The sequence below is a fragment of the Chrysemys picta genome, chromosome 3, assembly GCF_011386835.1.
Source record: "Chrysemys picta bellii isolate R12L10 chromosome 3, ASM1138683v2, whole genome shotgun sequence".
Classification (NCBI taxonomy): Eukaryota; Metazoa; Chordata; order Testudines; family Emydidae; genus Chrysemys; species Chrysemys picta.
In genome coordinates, this window is record NC_088793.1 from 109,572,297 (window position 1) to 109,591,775 (window position 19,479).

Here is a 19,479-nt window from a genome sequence, read left to right on the forward strand (position 1 = left end):
CATAGTGCGGACCTAGTTTTAGGCCATTTAATGTGGCCTTGACTCTTTTTTTTTTTTTTTTTTTTTAAACTGAATTAGTTTCAAGTCAGCTTTTACTTTAGTCACTTACTGGTACACCTGCACAACCTGTGGCAGCCTGCAGCAGTGAGCTTCCTAACCTGGGTCAGCAGACTCCGGCTCATGTTATTGCACTGAAAATAGCTGTGTAGGCAGAGCTTTGAAGTTGTGGCTTGGGCTCTGGAGCCCACCCCCTTCTCTAGGCTTCAGAACCAGGCCGAGCTTCTATGTCTACACAGCTGTTTTTAGCATGGTGGTAGTGCGAAACCCATAAGCCTGAGTCTGTCAACCCAGGTTGGAGACTTACTGTAGACATGCCCTTAGTTTTCAGACTGGTTCAGTAGAAGTGTTTCAGGCATCCTTAAACCACCTAAAACTGAATCTACACTATGGTTTTAAAATTTCTGAAGATGTTTTAAAACTGCTCAGAAAATTTCTCCAGTGTGCACTGTCTTTGTGGACCTAACTGACTTAAACAAGATGTCACCAGAAGCTGCAGAAGAGTTGTCAGACTTCCAGTCTTCTGCATTAATTAAATAACCCCTTTTTTCTATATGAACAAAATGGGATGCTGATTTCCATATTCCCAATGCTGCAGTTCATCAGAAAAACCTTTAGTATGTGAGAATAACAGTGTTTGAAATCCAGATCATACTGACTTATCTTTACCACAGTCCCATTAAATAACTAAGTAAAGCATGGGGAGTGGAATGTGTGTACAAAATTACTTACCTGAGCAACTGTCTGCTGAAATCGCTTGGCTTGGAGTTCTTTGAAAGTCCTGATATGCTCTGACAATCTAGGATTGGCTTCCCTTTGATTACAAATTCAATTTCTGTATTCTCTTATTTCTTTTGATACTCCGTTTAGGTTGAGTTTATCCTGGGGAACATTTTATAGTATCATAGAAATGTAGGGCTGGAAGGGGCCTTGAGGTCATCTAGTCCAGCCTCCTGCACCAAGGGAGGATCAAGTGTACCTAGACCATTGCTGACAGGTTTGTCTAACCTGTTTTTAAAAACTTCCATTGATGATGATTCCACAGCCTCCCTATTCCAGTGCTTAACTATCCTGATAGCTAGAAAGTTTTTCCTAATATCTATCCTAAATTTTCCTTGCTACAGATTAAACCCATTACTGCTTGTCCACTTTCTGAGGAGATGAAGAACTGTGATCACACAGTCCTTAACATATATGAAGACTTATCGGATCATCCCTCATTCTTCTTTTCTCAAGACTTACCATGCCCAGTTATTTAACCTTTCCTCCTTAGGTCATGGTTTCTAAACCTTCTCTCATTTTTGTTGCTGTCCTCTGGATTCTCTCCAGTTTGTCCATCTCTTTCTGAAAGTGTGGTGCCTGGAATTGGACACAGTACTCAGCACTGGTAAGGCCTCAGCTAGAGTAGAGTAGGACCATTACCTCCTGTGTCTTGCCTATGACAATCTTGTTAATACACCCTAGAATGATGTTAGCCTTTTTGCAATGGCATCACATTGTTGTCTCATATTCAGTATGTGATCCGCTATAAACCCCAGATCCTTTTCAACAGTACTACAGCTGTTCTCCATTTTGTAGTTGTGCATTTGATATTTTGTTTTCTTTTTGATTGTAGTACTTGGCATTTAATTTCATCTTGTTGATTTCAGACCAATTTTTCAGTTTATTACCATCATTTTGAATTTTAATCCTGTCCTCCAAAGTGCTTGCAACCTCGCTCACCTTGGTGTCATCTGCAAGTTTTACAAGCATACTCTCCACTCATTATCCAATTAATTAATAAAAATATTGATTAGTACTGGACCCAGGACTGACTGCTGTGGGACCCTTCTACATGCATCTTCCCAGTTTGACAGCGAACCATTGATAACTAGCAAGAAGTTATCCTGGTGAGCTACACTAAGCTTTGAGCAGGGGGTTGGACTAGATGACCTCTTGAGGTCCCTTCCAACTCTGATATTCTAAGCTCTGCAAAGTATAGGGTTATCTGTATGTAACGTTGGTCATACCAATTTGATATTCAGTGGTGGTGTTAATTGTATAAAAACCCATGTTTCAGTGCGTGCTAGATAGTTACTCTTTCCTTTAGTAGGTAGGACTGAATTTACGAACCCTCAAGGCCGTTAATCAGGCAGGGTAATCAACATCCGGGGTAAATTGGCTTAGATGACAATTATTCTGTTGAAGGTAATGGGCACTTAATTTGGATATAGGGCAGAGGTTTTCATACAGTGGGGCACACTCCCTCTAGAAGGGCGCGGAAGAATGTTTGGGGGGGCATGGCAACGCCAGGTGGCTTGGGCTTCAGTCCAATGCAGCGGGGTTTGGGGAGAGAGTGCCACCTCCAGCTGAGACTCACCTTTATTTGTCTGGGTTGGGGGGGCAAAACCAAAAATTGTAACTCTGAAGGGGATGGGGGGACAGGGCTCAGCTCAAAAAGTTTAAAAACTAGTTCTGTAGGGCCAGCCATGTGTAGGCCTGTTTGTTATCCTGTTCAAACTGCAAGAAACAAAAATTTTGTAACTTGTGCCAGGAGCCATAAGAAGAGACCCTTTATGAGAGATGGCATTTTACTCCAATGCCCCATTTATCCTCTCCTCATTCCTCCTCAGATTGCAGCAGTAAAGAAATATATTAGATAAAAAGCTGCTATATTCCCATTCAGAAAGGTAGTTTTTGCATATGCTCAACCATTCAAACTTTATGTAATCAGATGTTATTGTGCAAGGGCCCGTTGCTCATGACCGCACAGAACACCTTTCCCTGGCAGCGAGGCAAGTGAAAGGGCATTACTAAAGCGAGTAGTATGCCTTTTTGTCTAAGGAAGTGGATTCCTTTCGCCCACTTCAGATGTTTCTTGGCTCAAACTATAGTGTGCAGGGATACTTTTGATAACTTTGTTTTTTGTGGGGTTTTTTTGTACTGGCTTTCCTAGAGCATTGCGTGGACTGAAATTAAGATTTTTGACCCAGTCTCTTTCAACTAATGGGATTTTAATTGCCCTGTGCCCCACTAATGCTAGCCTCTGTCACCTACTTGTCCCACAGTCATCTTTATGCATTTCTTTCTTATAGCATGCTCTCAAGTGTTCAGATGAAAGTGTTAAGGAAAACCAATACTTTATTAATGTTTTTGACATTTTATGAAGTTTACTATTTTGAAGTAAAATCTCTAAATCCCATTTCTATCATTATCTACACAAGTGTGACTCAAGTGTTTAAAAAACAAAATTGAGAGGTTCGTCACAATTTCCCCCCCCCCACCCAAAAGGAAAACTTTGTATACAGTTTTCTTTTCTCAATCTATGGGTTAATTACTGCTTTATAAAAGAATGTTTTCCATTACCTTTTATGGAAATGACCCAATAAATATCCTGTTTGTTGGCTTAAGTCTGTTCCTCTAAATATTTTCAGAAATTTAAGGCAACCAAACATAGCAAAACTATACCTATACTTAAGTTTAACAGACTCACTACAGTAGGTTGCAACTTACTTCAAAAGTCTTTCCTAACAGCCTAGTATAACTTCCATTTGTTTTTAAATAACCCTAGTTAATTTGTCTGCTGATGAAATAAACTGGAATGGTGGCTACAGTGCCTGTGTTGTATGGTATTTAGTTAACCCTCTTTGTAGGCATGTCTAAGCAGCAATAATTTATTTAAATACAGTTCAATATTTTTATTTTACACCCCCCTCAATTTTTTTCATCTATTGGAGTCTATTTTTGTTTGTGTATGAAAGGTTAGTGCCCTGACTTCAGCACAAATGTGATTCTAAAGTTCACACATGACTGGAGAAGTGGGGGGAGGGGGAGAGGGAGATGTCGTTGGTTGCATAGGGTTATGATGATAGGATCCAATCGTGTGAAGTACTCAGCATCTCCTGTGAGTTCCCTCAACACTCGATAACGTCAACACTCAGGAGAAACCAAGCACTTTGCAGGATTAGGCTGTTACTAAAGAGTTCAGCAGAGGGATACAAATAGTTGCATGGCTTTTAGTAGTATTACACTAACATTTTACTTCTGTACTATTACGTTAAACGTTATCCATGCTAATCTAGACTGGAGCATGTTTAACCTCCATGACATCTTTTTAACTTTTGAATTATCCGTAGTGTTCATAGCACCTTCACCTTCTTTCCTTTTTATCTTACTGAAATACTCCTGTCAACATGAATATCTTTGCAGGTGAGAAGAATATTTTTGTTTTGAAGCAATATTTGTTGCGTGATGTTCTCTTGAGAAACTTTTAGTCTCTGAGGCACATAGAAAATAATTATGGTAAGTTCTAGACAGACTGTAGGTTGTTTTATCACTGGTATTCTGATCTGTCTCAAATTTGTAGCTATTAAATGTCAGTCGTGTGATAGTGTTTCTCCTTGGATATTTAACACAAATTGCTATTCAGGAAAGTTTCTCTCTAGTCTTTCATGCTAAATTAAAGTTCTTTACTATCAACAGTTCTCCCACATGCATCAAGATTTGCAATAATAAATAGAAATTGGCTGTGGATTCACAAATGAATTATAAACTAACAATTGGGACACTTTAAAATAGTGAACCCTCTTTGGACCCTTTCTAGTTTGACTATAATCTTTTCTGAACTAAACTAGTGAGTTTTATGCCAAGAGCGATCGGTGTGGTCCAAGAATTTGAATCTATCCTATCATTGCATTCCAACTGGGATAGTAGACTAATTTTCCTAATTAATTGCTTGCTTTTAATTCAGATCTCAAAGTTGGTCAGTTTTACCTTTAATCCCAGCATTGTGAACGAAAAGTACAGTGATTTGCTTCTTAAGACTCTGAATCCTAGTTGTAAGATCTTGAAATGAACCCAGGCATTTTGGCTTCTGTAGTAAGCTAAATGGAAGAAGGATGTATGTAGCTTCCTCTCTGCATACAGTAGTCTAGTACTACTTGCCGTGCTCTTGAAGCTTAGCTAGCGCTTAAATCTGGTGTTCAAGTTGTTTGACTCCAGTTGTTGTGTGCATTTAGCCTTGTGCCTTCCTCGGCACAACTCTCTCGAGTAGGAAATTGCACCTCTGCTATAGAATACCAAAATGTCTCCTTCCACCTTGTATCAATTCTGTTTTACAAGTCAGCAGTTATAGCCTTTACAAAATTTACTTAAAAAAAAAAACAAGATGTAGTAAAGATAACAGAATATTGCAGAATAATTGGAGATGTGTGGATTCCCACGTCCTTTTCTCCCTTGAAATGTTGAACAGTCTATTGAGTGCCTGGATCATTGGTTGTTCTTGAGATTGTCTACTGGATTTGTAACTTTTTTGTTGCCATAACAGAGAGTTTTTCACCTGGACGTCTTACTGATAGTTGAGATATATCTGGAAATCTACAAATTATAGTCCTCATTTGCCTACCTGGCCTTCCTCTGCCCCTTAACAATATCTCTACTGCTATATTTTTCTCAGCTCTTAATCAACATCCGTAGGATGTCTTTTCATTCTGGTATACAGATGGGCTTTATGTGGGAGTTACATAGTGAAATGTTATGGCTTGTGTTATGCGGGAGAGTAGACTAGGTGATTATAATCATCCCTTCTGGTCTTAAAACTGGTGAGTCACCTCCATGAATGCAAGTGAGCCAAATAATTCCTAGATTAGAGAGAGTAAAAAGGGAAAATGGGAGCACATGGCCCACCTGAATATGTGGAAAACAATTATAATATTAATGTAACCTCCCTCTGAAATGCAAATACCTATTCTGTCCGTTATGCAAATCTAGTGCATAGTTACCTTTTTCATTTCTCTGTAGCCAGTTAATTGGCCCTTTCTCAACCTCAGCACTGAGAGGGTCCAGTGACTTGCCTGAGATCACACAGGAAGTCAGTGTTAGATCAACAACTTTAGCCCAGCTCTCCCAACTCTTAGCCTAGTGCCCTAACCACTGGACCTTCATTGTACTCTAACCTTCATCTGTGTCTCCTGCTTGCTCTCTCTGCTCCTTTTTGTACCTATGTAACTATCTGGAATCGTAATGCAGGATTTTAGCACCAGGCCCTACATGAGTTAAGAGAACAGCCCTGGATTCCTAACCATAACCCTTGAGACTGCCACCTACAGTAGGTACTTCGTTGGTGTTATGACATTGTGCCTGGCGGTTTTTGTTCTGCATTGTCATTGTGTAAAAACAGTGCAGTAACTGACTGATATGTGTAGGTCATGGTATCATTGGTGTGTCTGCGAGCCTTGCACTCTCTTCAGTTTCTTTTTAAATTTCATTTTTATGTGTGGAGATTGGTAACATGGCGTGTCAGAATATTTTTGCTGGGAGGTATTGAAACAGCTATTTTAGTATCTCTTTAGCAGTTGGGACACCAGTTTCCAGATAAGCTTTGTATATTGTCAAGCAAATACTATTAACTCCGAGACTTGCAGCATGCTCTCATGAGAGTCACGGGGTCCTTGATTACTCCTCTTGGGTGTTTTTTCTGATGTCATCTATCCCAAGAAATAGTTAACAAGTGAGGTGTAATTTTTTTTAAAGAGGATGTATCCATAGGCGTATGCAGCCCATTTCATTAGTGTGTGCATCCAGGGAGCCCTGCCCCCACCCTGCCCTAGCCCTGCCCCCATCCACTCCCTCCTACTTCCCGCTCGCTGACTCCCCCCTCAGAACCCCCAACCCCCCCTGCTCTTTGACCCCCTGACTATCCCCTCCTGGGACCTCTGTCCCTAACTGCTCCCCAGGACCCCACCCCCTATCTAATCCTCCCTGCTCCTTGTCCCCTGACTACCCCCCCTAGGACCTTAGCCCCTACCTGTCCCCTGACTGCCCCGACCCTTATCCACACCCCCACCCCCAGACAGACCCCTGGGACTCCCATGCCTATCCAACCGCTCCCCGCCCCCTGACAGGACCCCCAGAACTCCCAACCCATATAACCCCCCCTGCTCCCTGCCTGCACCAACCCCTCTCCACACCCCTGCCTCCTGACAGGCCCCCCCCCCGAACTCCCAACTCATCCATCCCCCCCCAGCTCCTTGTCCCCTGACTGCCCTGACCCCTATCCGCCCCCCGACAGACCCTGGGACTCTCATGCCCCATCCAACCCCCCCTGCTCCCTGACTGTCCCCTCCAGAGACCCCCCCACCCCTAACCACCCCCCCGGGATCCCACCTCCTATCCAACCCACCCTGCTCCCTGTACCCTGACTGCCCCCACCCCTTAGCCAACCCCCCGGCACCGGACTCCTTACCATGAGATGAGGCTCATATTCTCTCAACGGAGCCAAACACTGCCCCGCGGGAGCGCACAGCCCCAGCCCCCAGAGCGCTGTGTGCGCGGCGGCATGGCTCCAGGGGAGGGGGGAGCGTGTCTGCCTCCCCGCAGAGCCCCGCCCCCAGAGTGCTGCACGCACGGCAGCATAACTCCAGGGGAGGGGGGGAGCGTGTCTGCCTCTCCGCGGAGCCAAATACTGCCTCGCGGGAGCGCGCAGTCCCGGCCCCCAGAGCGCTGCATGCGCGGCAGCATAGCTCCAGGGGAGGGGCAGGGGGCTGGTGGCTTGCTGCGCTCGGCCAAGCACTCCGGCCCAGGAGCGCAGACCCCGTGACTTGCCGCGCCGGGCGAGGGGGGGGACGGGACATTTGCCCACCCCTGCATTAGGGTGTGCCTGGGCACACCTGGCACACCCCGTGCGCATGTCGATGGATGTATCTGGTATTCCTTAGCCTTGCCTACATGGAAGTTTTACCACAATTACGGTCACTGATGTAGCTGTGTTGGTGCAAGCCCCAGTGCAGACAGGCACCATCGTTACTTGCACTGGCACCCTACTTTTTAGTTTTGCCTTACTTCAGTAGTGGAGTGCAACTACATTAGTGGCTAGCCACTGATGGCTGAATTTTGGGGCAAATTCCCAATATAGACAAGACCTTACGGAGAGATAAGGGGCCAGACACAGGTCCTACTGAAGTCAATGACCAAAGTTTGTCTTCATTGTGAAGTGGGATTTGGCCCATGATACTAAAGAACCACAGTCCTGGCTGACCTTTTAAAATATTTAAATTGTTGTCAATTCACCATTACTTCCTCCTTTTCCTATCAGCCTCCTCCCCTTGTGCCCCAACCATTTTTCTCTACCCTAACCTGCACTGACCACCTCAAAGTGTTGGGGGTTAGTATTCATCCTCAACTGATTCTTGGTTTCTCTAATGACATTGCCAACAAGGATGCCAGTTTTGGCATGTAGATACTTGTACCTTAAGACCTGGGCTGAGACCCCAGCTCTTTTCACATGGATCTGCTTAACAATCTTAAGTTAATCTTTTTAAACAGTGACAGCCATTAAGATGATTATCTAGTAATTATATTATGGTAATGCCCAGAGGCCTTCATCAGCATCAGGGTTGCTAGTGCTAGCCACTGTATGAAATCCTACTGTACTTACAGCATTTTTATTTTGATTTTTATTACTCCATTAATTGGAAGTAAACACTTCAGTGTTCTTTACAGACACCACTTGTCTACAATTTTTGAGAAGTCGTCTGCTTCAGAGATAAAATGTGCTATTTATTATGTATTTTAATGTGCTGAATTCAAATATGACAATTAAAACAACTGATTGGCTACTGTTTCTAAGATATTTAAGTTTTTACATTTTATGTCTGTGTATATTGTGTAGATAGTAGAGTTTTAATCATAAATTGTAAACCTAGGTCATTTCATGTGTTTATGGTTGCTTTACAGGATGATATTTCACCTGTCCTGTTTATGTAACACTTTAAAAATCAGCAAAAGGGTTATATAAATAAAATGTATTATGAAACAAAAGGCAAAAAACTATTATGTACATAGTTTAGTCCTCTTCAGTGTCTACTCGGCGCTTCTTGGCTTGTTTCTTGTATTCATTAAATGGAGCATCTCTTGTCACTGTCCAGCAATAGTCTGCAAGCATTGATGGGCTCCATTTGCCCTGATAGCGTTTCTCCATTGTTGCAATGTCCTGGTGAAATCGCTCGCCATGCTCGTCGCTCACTGCTCCGCAGTTCGGTGGAAAAAAATCTAGATGAGAGTGCAAAAAATGTATCTTTAGTGACATGTTGCAACCAAGGCTTTTGTATGCCTTGAGGAGGTTTTTCACCAATAACCTGTAGTTGTCTGCCTTCTTGTTTCCGAGAAAATTTATTGCCACTAACTGGAAGGCTTTCCATGCAGTCTTTTCCTTGCCCCGCAGTGCATGGTCAAATGCATCATCTCGAAGAAGTTCACTAATCTGAGGACCAACAAAGACACCTTCCTTTATCTTAGCTTCACTTAACCTTGGAAATTTTCCACGGAGGTACTTGAAAGCTGCTTGTGTTTTTGTCAATGGCCTTGACAAAGTTCTTCATCAGACCCAGCTTGATGTGTAAGGGTGGTAACAAAATCTTCCTTGATTCAACAAGTGGTGGATGCTGAACACTTTTCCTCCCAGGCTCCAATGACTGTCGGAGTGGCCAATCTTTCTTGATGTAGTGGGAATCTCTTGCACGACTACCCCATTCGCAGAGAAAACAGCAGTACTTTGTGTATCCAGTCTGCAGACCAAGCAAGAGAGCAACAACCTTCAAATGACCACAAAGCTGCCACTGATGTTGGTCATAGTTTATGTACCTCAAAAGTTGTTTCATGTTGTCATAGGTTTCCTTCATATGGACTGCATGACCAATTGGAATTGATAGCAAACCATTGCCATTATGCAGTAAAACAGCTTTGACTCGTCTTTGATGAATCAATGAACAGTCTCCACTCATCTGGATCGTGAACGATGTTGAGGGCTGCCATCACACCATCGATGTTTTTGCAGGCTACAAGATCACCTTCCATGAAGAAGAATGGGACAAGATCCTTTTGACGGTCACATAATATGGAAACCCTAACATCACCTGCCAGGAGATTCCACTGCTGTAGTCTGGAGCCCAACAGCTCTGCCTTACTCTTGGGTAGTTCCAAATCCCTGACAAGGTCATTCAGTTCACCTTGTGTTATGAGGTGTGGTTCAGAGGAGGAGGATGGGAGAAAATGTGGGTCCTGTGACATTGATGGATCAGGACCAGAAGTTTCATCCTCTTCCTCATCTGACTCAAGTGAGACTGATTCTGGTGCATCAGGAACCGGCAGTCCTTCTCCGTGGGATACTGGGCGTATAGCTGATGGAATGTTTGGATAATGCACAGTCCACTTTTTCTTCTTTGACACACCTTTCCCAACTGGAGGCACCATGCAGAGCAAAAGGCATAGATTTCCTTTTCCTGTTCAACCACTGGCGAAGATTTGTTGCACAAGTGTTGCAGCATATGTGTGGGGCCCACCTCTTGTCCTGATCTCCAATTTTGCAGCCAAAATAAAGGTGATAAGCTTTCTTAATCATAGTGGCTATACTGCACTTTTGTGATGCGAAAGTGACTTCACCACAAACATAGCAGAAGTTATCTGCAGTGTTCACACAAATATGAGGCATCTCTGCTCACTTTGGCTAAACAGCAATGTGTCCCTTTGCAAAATCAAACCCTGATAAGAGGTTTGACACTGTATGATTTCTAGAGCTGATATAGGGCAATTTGTTCAGCAGAGTGATGTAAGCTTCGTTCTGATTGGATCATCCATGACTTCTAGGAATAACATGATGCAGTTCATATCATGTATGACAGAATACCAGCTTCAGATTGCATCATTCATTGTTTTGCCTAAAAAGCAAGTACTGTCCAAAAGCAGTTATAGATGCATAGATCTAGTCAAAGATATATTTTAGTTATTTCTGGTTTAAATTGAGATCCCTTCCCTTTATAACTCACTTATCCTCCGCCATTCCCAAGTCAAGGGTCGTATATACTGAGCCAATAGCATATCTTGAAAACTAGAGCCAATCAACAATTTTAAGCATCATTTTCGTTCTCAGTGACCCAGAATTAGTAAAGTTTGACTACATTTATTTCAGAAGCATTTTGGCTGTAGAGCAGTGTAATATACACAGATTTTATGATGACATGTGAGTAAATCTCTATTTTTAAGTACACTTAATAAATTATAAATGCTAAATGCTTTTCCCGCCCAGAAAAACTGAGCACTTTTCCCCTTTCTTCTGTAAACTCATACTAGTGTGATGTGGGGAGATATTTATCATAAATACAGTATACATACCCCAAGGCTAGACAAGTAGGCATTTCTAATTTTGTTACATTCCTAGTACCATAATTGAAAACCCAGAGGCTAATTCCTTATTTTATTTCTAAATTCCTTCTTTGTAGAAAATTAGAAGCTTAAACAAAGGGGGCAAGGCAAATTTAAGGCTGACTTAGATGAATGTTGACCCTCGTTCACTCTTGCTGGACTGGTTGACACAAAAGGCAGTGGGACTGTCTGATCTGGCCCATAAAACTTCTCCATTGCCCTTTTCATCACAAAAATGTGCTTTTCCAACTATCCCTTAATAAATACCTTTTGTCTTCCAGGATTTAAGTAAAAAACCCTGTACAGTGCAGGTGTAATGTAAATGGTAAAATGAGGAGGCTGGTTTTAAAGATGACTACTAAAAGCAGAGCTTAAGCGAAGGGCAAACCACAACTCAGTGAGGTCTCCCCCATATGTATATCAGTATGAATAGTGTGTTCAGGAACAAAAAGGAGGCATAAAGCTGAAAACTGGAACAGAACTGGAGTATGAAAATGTCCTGATTAACTGAAAGGATAATGTTTGTGGTAGAGGAATACGCAAGGCTGCCAGTGATTTCTGTAGGTGATTAAACGCCAGAATGAAGCTCTGGCATTTGATCTCAAGAGCCATTTGTTATGAGTACACTCCAGTGACACAACCATACTCCTGTTACACAACATGGTGGGGACAACAAACAACCTGCTAGAAAATCCTTTTTTCTTTTCTCTTTGTTGTTGTGAGAGTTTGAAAATGTTTATTACTATTGTTAACGGCAGGGGTTTTCAACCTTTTTCTTTCTCCCCCCACCCCCTCGGGGTGGTGGGGGGGACAGACTTGGGGCACTATGCTGGGGAGGGTTCCCTCTGGCAGAGGCATAGTTTTACTTCTGTTTGGGTGGGGCAGGGGCTGTCAGGGCTTGGGCCAGCTCTGCACAGTGGTGTCCAGGGAGAGCGTGCCATCTCCACACTCTGACTCACCTCAGCAGGCCACCCAGCCTGTCTGGGTTGTGGGAGATGTGGGTCAGAAGCAAAAATTATAACTGAAAGGGGGAGGAGGGGACTCAGCTCAAGAAGTTTGGAAACCACGCAGGGTGCAGGCAGGAGGTAGTTAGGGGCTGTGCGCAGGCAGGGAGGTAGCTCAGAGTGCAAGATAGCTGTGGCTGTGTGCAGGCGAGAGGGTAGCTCAGTGTGCAGGCAGAGGGTAACTTGGTGCAGGGAGAGGGGTATCTAGGACTGTGTGCTGGCAGGCGGGTAGATCAGCGTTCAGGGATGTAGTAGCTAGGGGCTGTGTGCTGGGAGGGGCCCCCGCTGTGGTCGCTGCTCCCTGAGGGCTCTGCCGGCCCTGGGGCCAGGGCTGCCGCCTGGGCAGCTCTCCTCTTACTGGCTACATGAGCAGTCAAAGTGGGCTGGGAACTGAGGAGGAGCTGCAAGCCCGGGCACCAGCAGGAGATGGGGGAACGCTGCGGCTACCCACTCCATGGCACCAGCAGAGCAGCAGCTGCCCGCGCTTCCTAGGTCCCCACCTCTGACGTGGCCAGGGGGCAGGGCTTTGGGGGCAGAGGAGAGGAGGAGTTATGTGGGTGGAACTGCTCCTCTATGGGTAAGGCACTGCAGTTTGGGGAGTCAGCTCTCCCTGTGTCCCCTGAACTCCACCCTGTGGGCTCAGGGCTTCTGCCCTGCAGGGAGCATCGGGGCTCCAGGATTCAGCCTTGCAGCTCCTGCTTATAGCTCTGTGGGGATGCTGTGGCTCAGGGCTCTGAGTTTCAGCCACGGGGTCCCATGGACCCCTGAAAGGGCTGGGTGGGCTGCGGACCCCTCGTTGAGAGCCTCTGGTTAACGTCAGCCGCTAATTGTTCAAAGGAAAGTTCATTAAATGACTGAGGGTAGGGCTAACAAGTAAGAAACTAACCGAGGGATTGGTTTGTGTAATAATGGAGTGAGTTATGTGCCAGATTCTGTACTGTCATTATGCAACCCCATTGACTTTGGGGTTGCGCATGTATAACTGAGAACATCATTTCGGTTCATAATGTTTGCTTATTGCAGTGTCTTTTTGAGAGAGAATTTTATTGGTCTGTGGCTGAAAATCTTAACTTTGTCATGCACTTCACTGAATGGTAATATTTTATATGGTCAAACATAAACAGTTTGTCATCTGTGTCATAATGTCAGTCTCTAGTAGTTACCTTTACAGACAGGTAGAAATCCACTTAAAATTAATTGGGCATTGTGTATGTTGCTCTAGTTCAGGGGTAGGCAACTATGGCATGCGAGTCGAAGGCGGCACACGAGCTGATTTTTCGGTGGCACTCTCACTGCCTGGGTCCTGGCCATCGGTCTGGGGGGCTCTGCTTTTTAATTTAATTTTAAATGAAGCTTCTTAAACATTTTAAAAACCTTTTTTACTTTACATACAACAATAGTTTAGTTATATATTATAGACTTATAGAAAGAGACTTTCTAAAAATGTTAAAATGTATTACCGGCACGCAAAACCTTAAATTAGAATGAATAAATGAAGACTCGGCACACCACTTCTGAAAGGTTGCTGACCCCTGCTCTAGTTAATAGTACATCAGCCTTTCAGATAGGAAATTCTCTTCCTGGGGATTTATAACTGAACGGTAGATGCAACCTCATATTAACTATAATCCCTAGTTATTAAAACGCTAATTTCCGAGCTTTATAAATCAAATATAAAAGTGTGGCCTGGATGGGATAGTAACATCCACAGGTTCTGAAATTGAGCAGAATGCTTTGGAAAAAATCTTATAGTAAATGTGACTTTTTATGTTGCAAGAATGCTTAGTTGTTAAATTGATGGGGTCACATAAATTCCTTGATGGGTAGGTAGAAAATTCCTAAAACAAAGGATTGGAGTGTGTGTGTGCATTTTTGGCACTTTGTCAGAGGCTGAAAAAATAAGGAGTTCCCATTTAAAGTAAAATGAGCCTGCTAGTCCAGTAGCTTGCACTGACAGATGCCCACACAATCCTTGCCCCAGATACCGCAGTGATGAATGTGGTATAAATGCCTAGATAGTACTTCAGCCCTTGGGTCTGAAAACTGGGGGGGAGGGAGGGAAACAAAAAACTATAGAGCAAAGCTTTGCTGGGATAGCACTAATTCTAAACTCCTGGTGAGGTGTTGGAGTGTGCCTATGCACGCATGGGGTTATGGTGGTGAAGGTCAGATCACAGTTCACTGCAAATGCAGTTTCATTTGTTTCTTAATCGTTGTTGGTTTACATGATCATTGAGACTTTTATTTTTGCAAACATTATTAATAAACCTGCTTTATTTTTCAGTGGTAACCAAATTAACATAAACCCACAAATATTGGTTTAAATTACTGGTGTTGGTTCTCTAAAAGGCTTAGGAATGCAAAAAAACAGCTCAAGCCCATAAAAGGATGTGTTTTACGTGCATATCAAGGGGTCTTGGTAGGGGGATGGAGATTAGCGAACGATCCTCAATATTTCAGTCTTCATCTAATCTATTATTTATCTATTTATTTTTGTGTTATTAAACACCGATAATAGAAGTGTCCATCCCAATATCTTGGTGCCCCTACAAGGCTTTACGTTCATATTAATCCCCAAAATTAATATGAAATGCTTAAACACATACAATCACTGTCCTTTCCGGCCCCCAAACTTAATTATCTTATGCTAATAAATAACCTCATCTAACCCTTATTCTGTCCTCTCAACAGTCTGAAAAAGAGATAAGCTTTGTCAGTATGTCTGGGCCCTGGAGGACCATAGGGGAAAGGTGTTTGAGTCAAGGGACCCTGGTGAAGAATGCCAGGCTGGCAGCTCCCTCTTCTCTATAATGTCCCGGGAGTGCTATTTCAAGTGGCTGTATTAACCAGAACTGTGGGATGGGGAGAGGGATGGTGTTTTAAGTAATTGGGTCCCTAAACATTTAAGGCTTTAATGGATCAAAACCATCACCTTCAACTCCACTCAGATGTCGATAGGCAGCCGGTGCAGCTTTTGCATCATCAGGGTTCTGTGTCCAGTGTGAGACTGTTATATTTAAAAGTCTATGCTTTGGATGAATTTAATCTTCTGAATAGGCTCAAGGTGTAGCTCAAAATAGTGTGGTGTTAGTCTGAACTTGTGGTGACAAAGACATGGATAAGTGTAAAAAGTCTGAATCTGAAACACAAGGTTCCTAGCAGCCAGGAGGGATGTGAGTTAAATGCATAGATAGAGGCCCAAAGTGCCCCCACCACTTCCAGAAATACACTGTCACTGGTTGTAACTTGAACACAGTAGATTCCACAATTGCTGTCTTGGAGTCATGACATTGCCCTGTATCCTGGATGCAGGAGGTTTGGTGTGAATCTGAGCAATTCTATCCTCAAAGTAGCCAGCAAGTTCTTCATAGTGAGGCTGGGATTGTTTAGGTTGAAATACTGTCTTTCAAACACCCCAGGATTGAGGTGGTATTCTTATTTGGGGAATTTAAAGAATAAATGTTCACTTGTTGTCTTTCCCCCTCCCCTCTTTTCTCTCTAGATGAACACAATGATGTACAGAAGAAGACGTTTACAAAATGGATAAATGCTCGCTTTTCCAAGGTAGAAATAATTTTCAAAAATTCCAATAGGAACCAAATAAATTTCAGTTCTAGGTACCATATTTTGTTTCAGGGCTTTTAGCATTTACTAAATGTACTTGGATCAAAATTTGGAAGAACTGTCTCAAAAACATAGTAAAGTGCATAATTGCAGAATATATGTTTTAAATAAAATATTGGTAATGTGTCTCCCTCCACCCCCTTGCGCAACTAAACACACTGTATCCCCATAAAAATATTGCACCAATGTACTCTTGTTAGTTTGTGAGAGACAATTATATTCAACAGGTGTTAAGAACGACAGTTTTCTGCATGGCAGTGTCTGTTTTCATAGTTGTCCTGCTGGAGTTTAACTCTGCATACAATCTCCTGAGTGCATTAGAGTGGATTCTAATAACTAGCCTCCACTATGTTGATGATGCTAAGTCAATTCTGCTCATACACAATATTCAGTGAACCTTCACTCTGGTCCACAAAGTGCTTCCAGTTTGAGTCTTGGTTATAAACTGGTGGGTAACTGTTTACTCATTTTTGCACACTCCTTTGCTTTCACACTCTAACTTTCCTGTGACTTAAAACCTATTGAGGACATTGCTTCTTATTTTGGGCTGGGGAAGGAAGTTATAGTATCCCACAGGGAAGAAAAGTAGCTATTTTAAACCTCCCTTTATGCCACTCTGCTGATTTCTGAAGATGGAACCTTGTCAATAAATACAATGGCCATGGGATTATTTCCTAGTTAATAGCATGAGAGAGGAACCCTGGTTAGCCTCAAGTGAAGAACATATCTTTCCGGGCCAGAAAGGGTATTGAAAATAGAACAACTAGTGTGGGTGCCTCACTTAATGGAAAGGTACATGCATTTGAAGTCCAATGTTTGAGGACAAGTACGAGAAGACAGATTTAAAAACCTTTGTGTCACTGTTGTGGGAAATGATAATATCATAGACTTCTCAAAGCTATAGCTTGGTCTGCAGAATGTAGAGGTTTGATTACCCTCCCCTTGGCTCTCCAAATTACAGTATATTGTTTAAATGCAAGGTTGGCATGATTTTATTCATTTTGACCTGTCAGTTCATTTTGCCGGATAGCTGAGATTCTTAGCTTTTAGCCAAGATGGTCTTGGCCAGTGTTTTAGTTTGGGGAGAAGAGTGTGTAAGTTGATCATGCCAGACACATCCTTCTCAATGCTGCTTAATGAATAACGGGAAAAATGTTCTGAAAAAGCAAAAACAAAATGAGAGAAACTTGAAGCATGATGATATTTTTCTCCCTACTTTGGGCCCCAATCAGCATGTAAATAAAAAAAATGACAATGTTATTGCATTAGCATATCACAATGCAAATGGAAAGGTCAAGAGTTTTCTATTTATTCATCTCAAGGTGCAATTTTTGTTGTGACATTGGCAAGTGCAACTTAAAATTTCAAGCAATGAAAGTAAGGGCTGTTTTTTTATATATAATATATGTAGGCACTTCACACAACACACATTCTTCCTGTTGGATACTCTTTCACAGGAAGTAGAGTCTAATACTATGGCTAGATTTAGAAAGCTCTGGGCAATTTTGTGACCCATTAATAACACATGAAGTTATGCAAGCTAAATTAATAGTTATAAGAGTTGTACTCTAGGGCGTAAAGTGATCACCTGTATGATGCACTTCTAATTTTTTTTCATGTTCAGCTCAAGCACTACTTTGCACAGGAAGGGCACTGGCTTAGGAAGATTAATGCACTTGGATACAGTGGTAATGAGCGTGATAAAAGGTGTAGGTAGAAAGATAATATATATTAGAAAGCCTAGCTTCTCATATTTTTAAAAACCTAAGGAAATGAAACAGGAATACTTAGTAGTTGAAAGCGGTCTCATCAAAACGTTGTGTTTATGAAATCATTTTGGCGGCTTAAAATGTAATTTCTACAAGTCACAGTTGGGTTCATTGGGACACCTCTCACGATAGAGAAATGTGAAGATGAGAGAAATTGGGTAGGTTTATGTAGCTTATGTCACAGAAAATAAGCAATTTCTTAGTTTTATATCCATTTATAAAGAATTTCTAAATTCAGGCTCTAGGAACTTGAACATTAATTGTACTGTAATTGCCCTTCATTTGAATGTATAAATGAGTGGAAAATAGTTTTGTTGTATTTGCTGTATGACACAATTTAATGTACAGAGAAACAGAAAATATTATATATCTCCATTTCATAGCCTCTGTAATTTCATGCACTTTAAAAATTGCTTGAACTTTAATTAAACCAATTGGACATTGTTCTATACTGTACAGAAGATTTTTAGACTGCCGTTCTCTTGTCTTGTCAGTCACTCTAAGAATTACATTGGCAGTTTAATTACACCCCAATTGCACATAAACTATTTTAAATTAACTCGCCTTTTTATAAAAAAATTTTAAGTGGTAAAGAAGGCAGTTAATTTACTTTGCTAAGCCTCAAACTACTGAAAGCTGTAGTATGCTCAGCTTCATCTGACTTCAGCAAGTCTATGAAGTTGGCACCATAGGAAGATCATCCAACTAATTTTAAAAATCTATATACTTTTAAAATTGTACACGTACAGGTATTGTAAGAAAAATGGGCAGAAAAATAACCCACCTTTTAGTATGTACCCAATATAAAAGCTAAATAGGCAAACAATTATAAATTGCAAAAATGCTGGAAAGCTACAAACCAACACAACTAAGCCAGGGGAATTTGCCCCTTAATATTGACTTTCTATTGTGTTGTCCAATCTACTGTTAAGAGACAGGTTATAGGACTTCTGCCACTTTCCTAAAGAGACTATTCCACAAAATAATGTAACTAATTATCAGGAAGGTTTACAGTGAATATCTGGAAAATGTTTCCTTTTTTAATTGCATACTGCTACTCAGAGTTATACTCATCTGTAAATGTTTATTCTTGAAATGTGTGCTCTTTCAATTGTTACCTCCTATCCTGTCCTTACCCCTTCTCCCTCTGTTAGCTCTAATTTAATCTATACTTATAATTAACACACGAAAAAACTACATTAAAAGAATATTATAAGGGTTGCAAAGTCAAGCACTCAGAAATTAGGAAATGCCAGAATTAAGATTACCTGTGGCACATTAATTCCCCCTCCCCTGTGTATATGCATTATGATGCAGTCTTTAATTACATGATCACATACTGTTTTTTCCACAGGATCCTTGCCTCATGCAGTACGCAAAATGAATGATGCTCCATTAATGAGCAGCTATTGAATATTTTGTTCCGTGTGTGGCCCTAGTTGTTTACTGCACCCTATTCAAACCCTACTCTGAAGACTAAATTATTAATTTCCTCATGGACTTTTCTCTGGCATTCATTAGAGTCTGAGTGCTTCACACATGTTAATGAATTTATTTTCACTATACCCCTGTGAGATGCTGTGTGTGTGTGTGAGATTATCCCCATTTCATAGATGGGGAAACAGACTCAGATTCAGATCTTAGGTCAAAAATTTGGGGTTCCCAGCTTGAGACATGTAGGACCTGAGTTTTCATAGTACTTATAGCACTTTATACATTCAAAGCCCAAAGCGCATAGATTTCAGTTGCAGCTGTGAGTGTTCAACACTCATGATTTGGAGCCCCCTGTTTTGCATGGTCTCAGTTTCCCCTGCAGCTCACTGCTCTCCCTGTCTCATGTGGTCCTCCTC

General features: G+C 42.0%; 1 protein-coding gene across 7 annotated transcripts in view; it reads left to right on the forward strand.

Annotated features, from left to right (window-relative positions):
• UTRN (utrophin) overlaps positions 1–19,479 on the forward strand; it is a 568,432-nt gene that overhangs the window by 78,354 nt on the left and 470,599 nt on the right. For 4 of the 7 annotated variants that reach the window (XM_042848216.2, XM_065588777.1, XM_065588778.1 and 1 more), the window contains one exon: positions 15,739–15,800. The exons of the other annotated variants lie outside the window; for them this stretch is intronic. In XM_042848216.2, the coding sequence (XP_042704150.2) occupies positions 15,739–15,800 (62 nt within the window). The remainder of the gene's footprint in view (positions 1–15,738; positions 15,801–19,479) is intronic. 7 annotated transcript variants of the gene reach the window in all.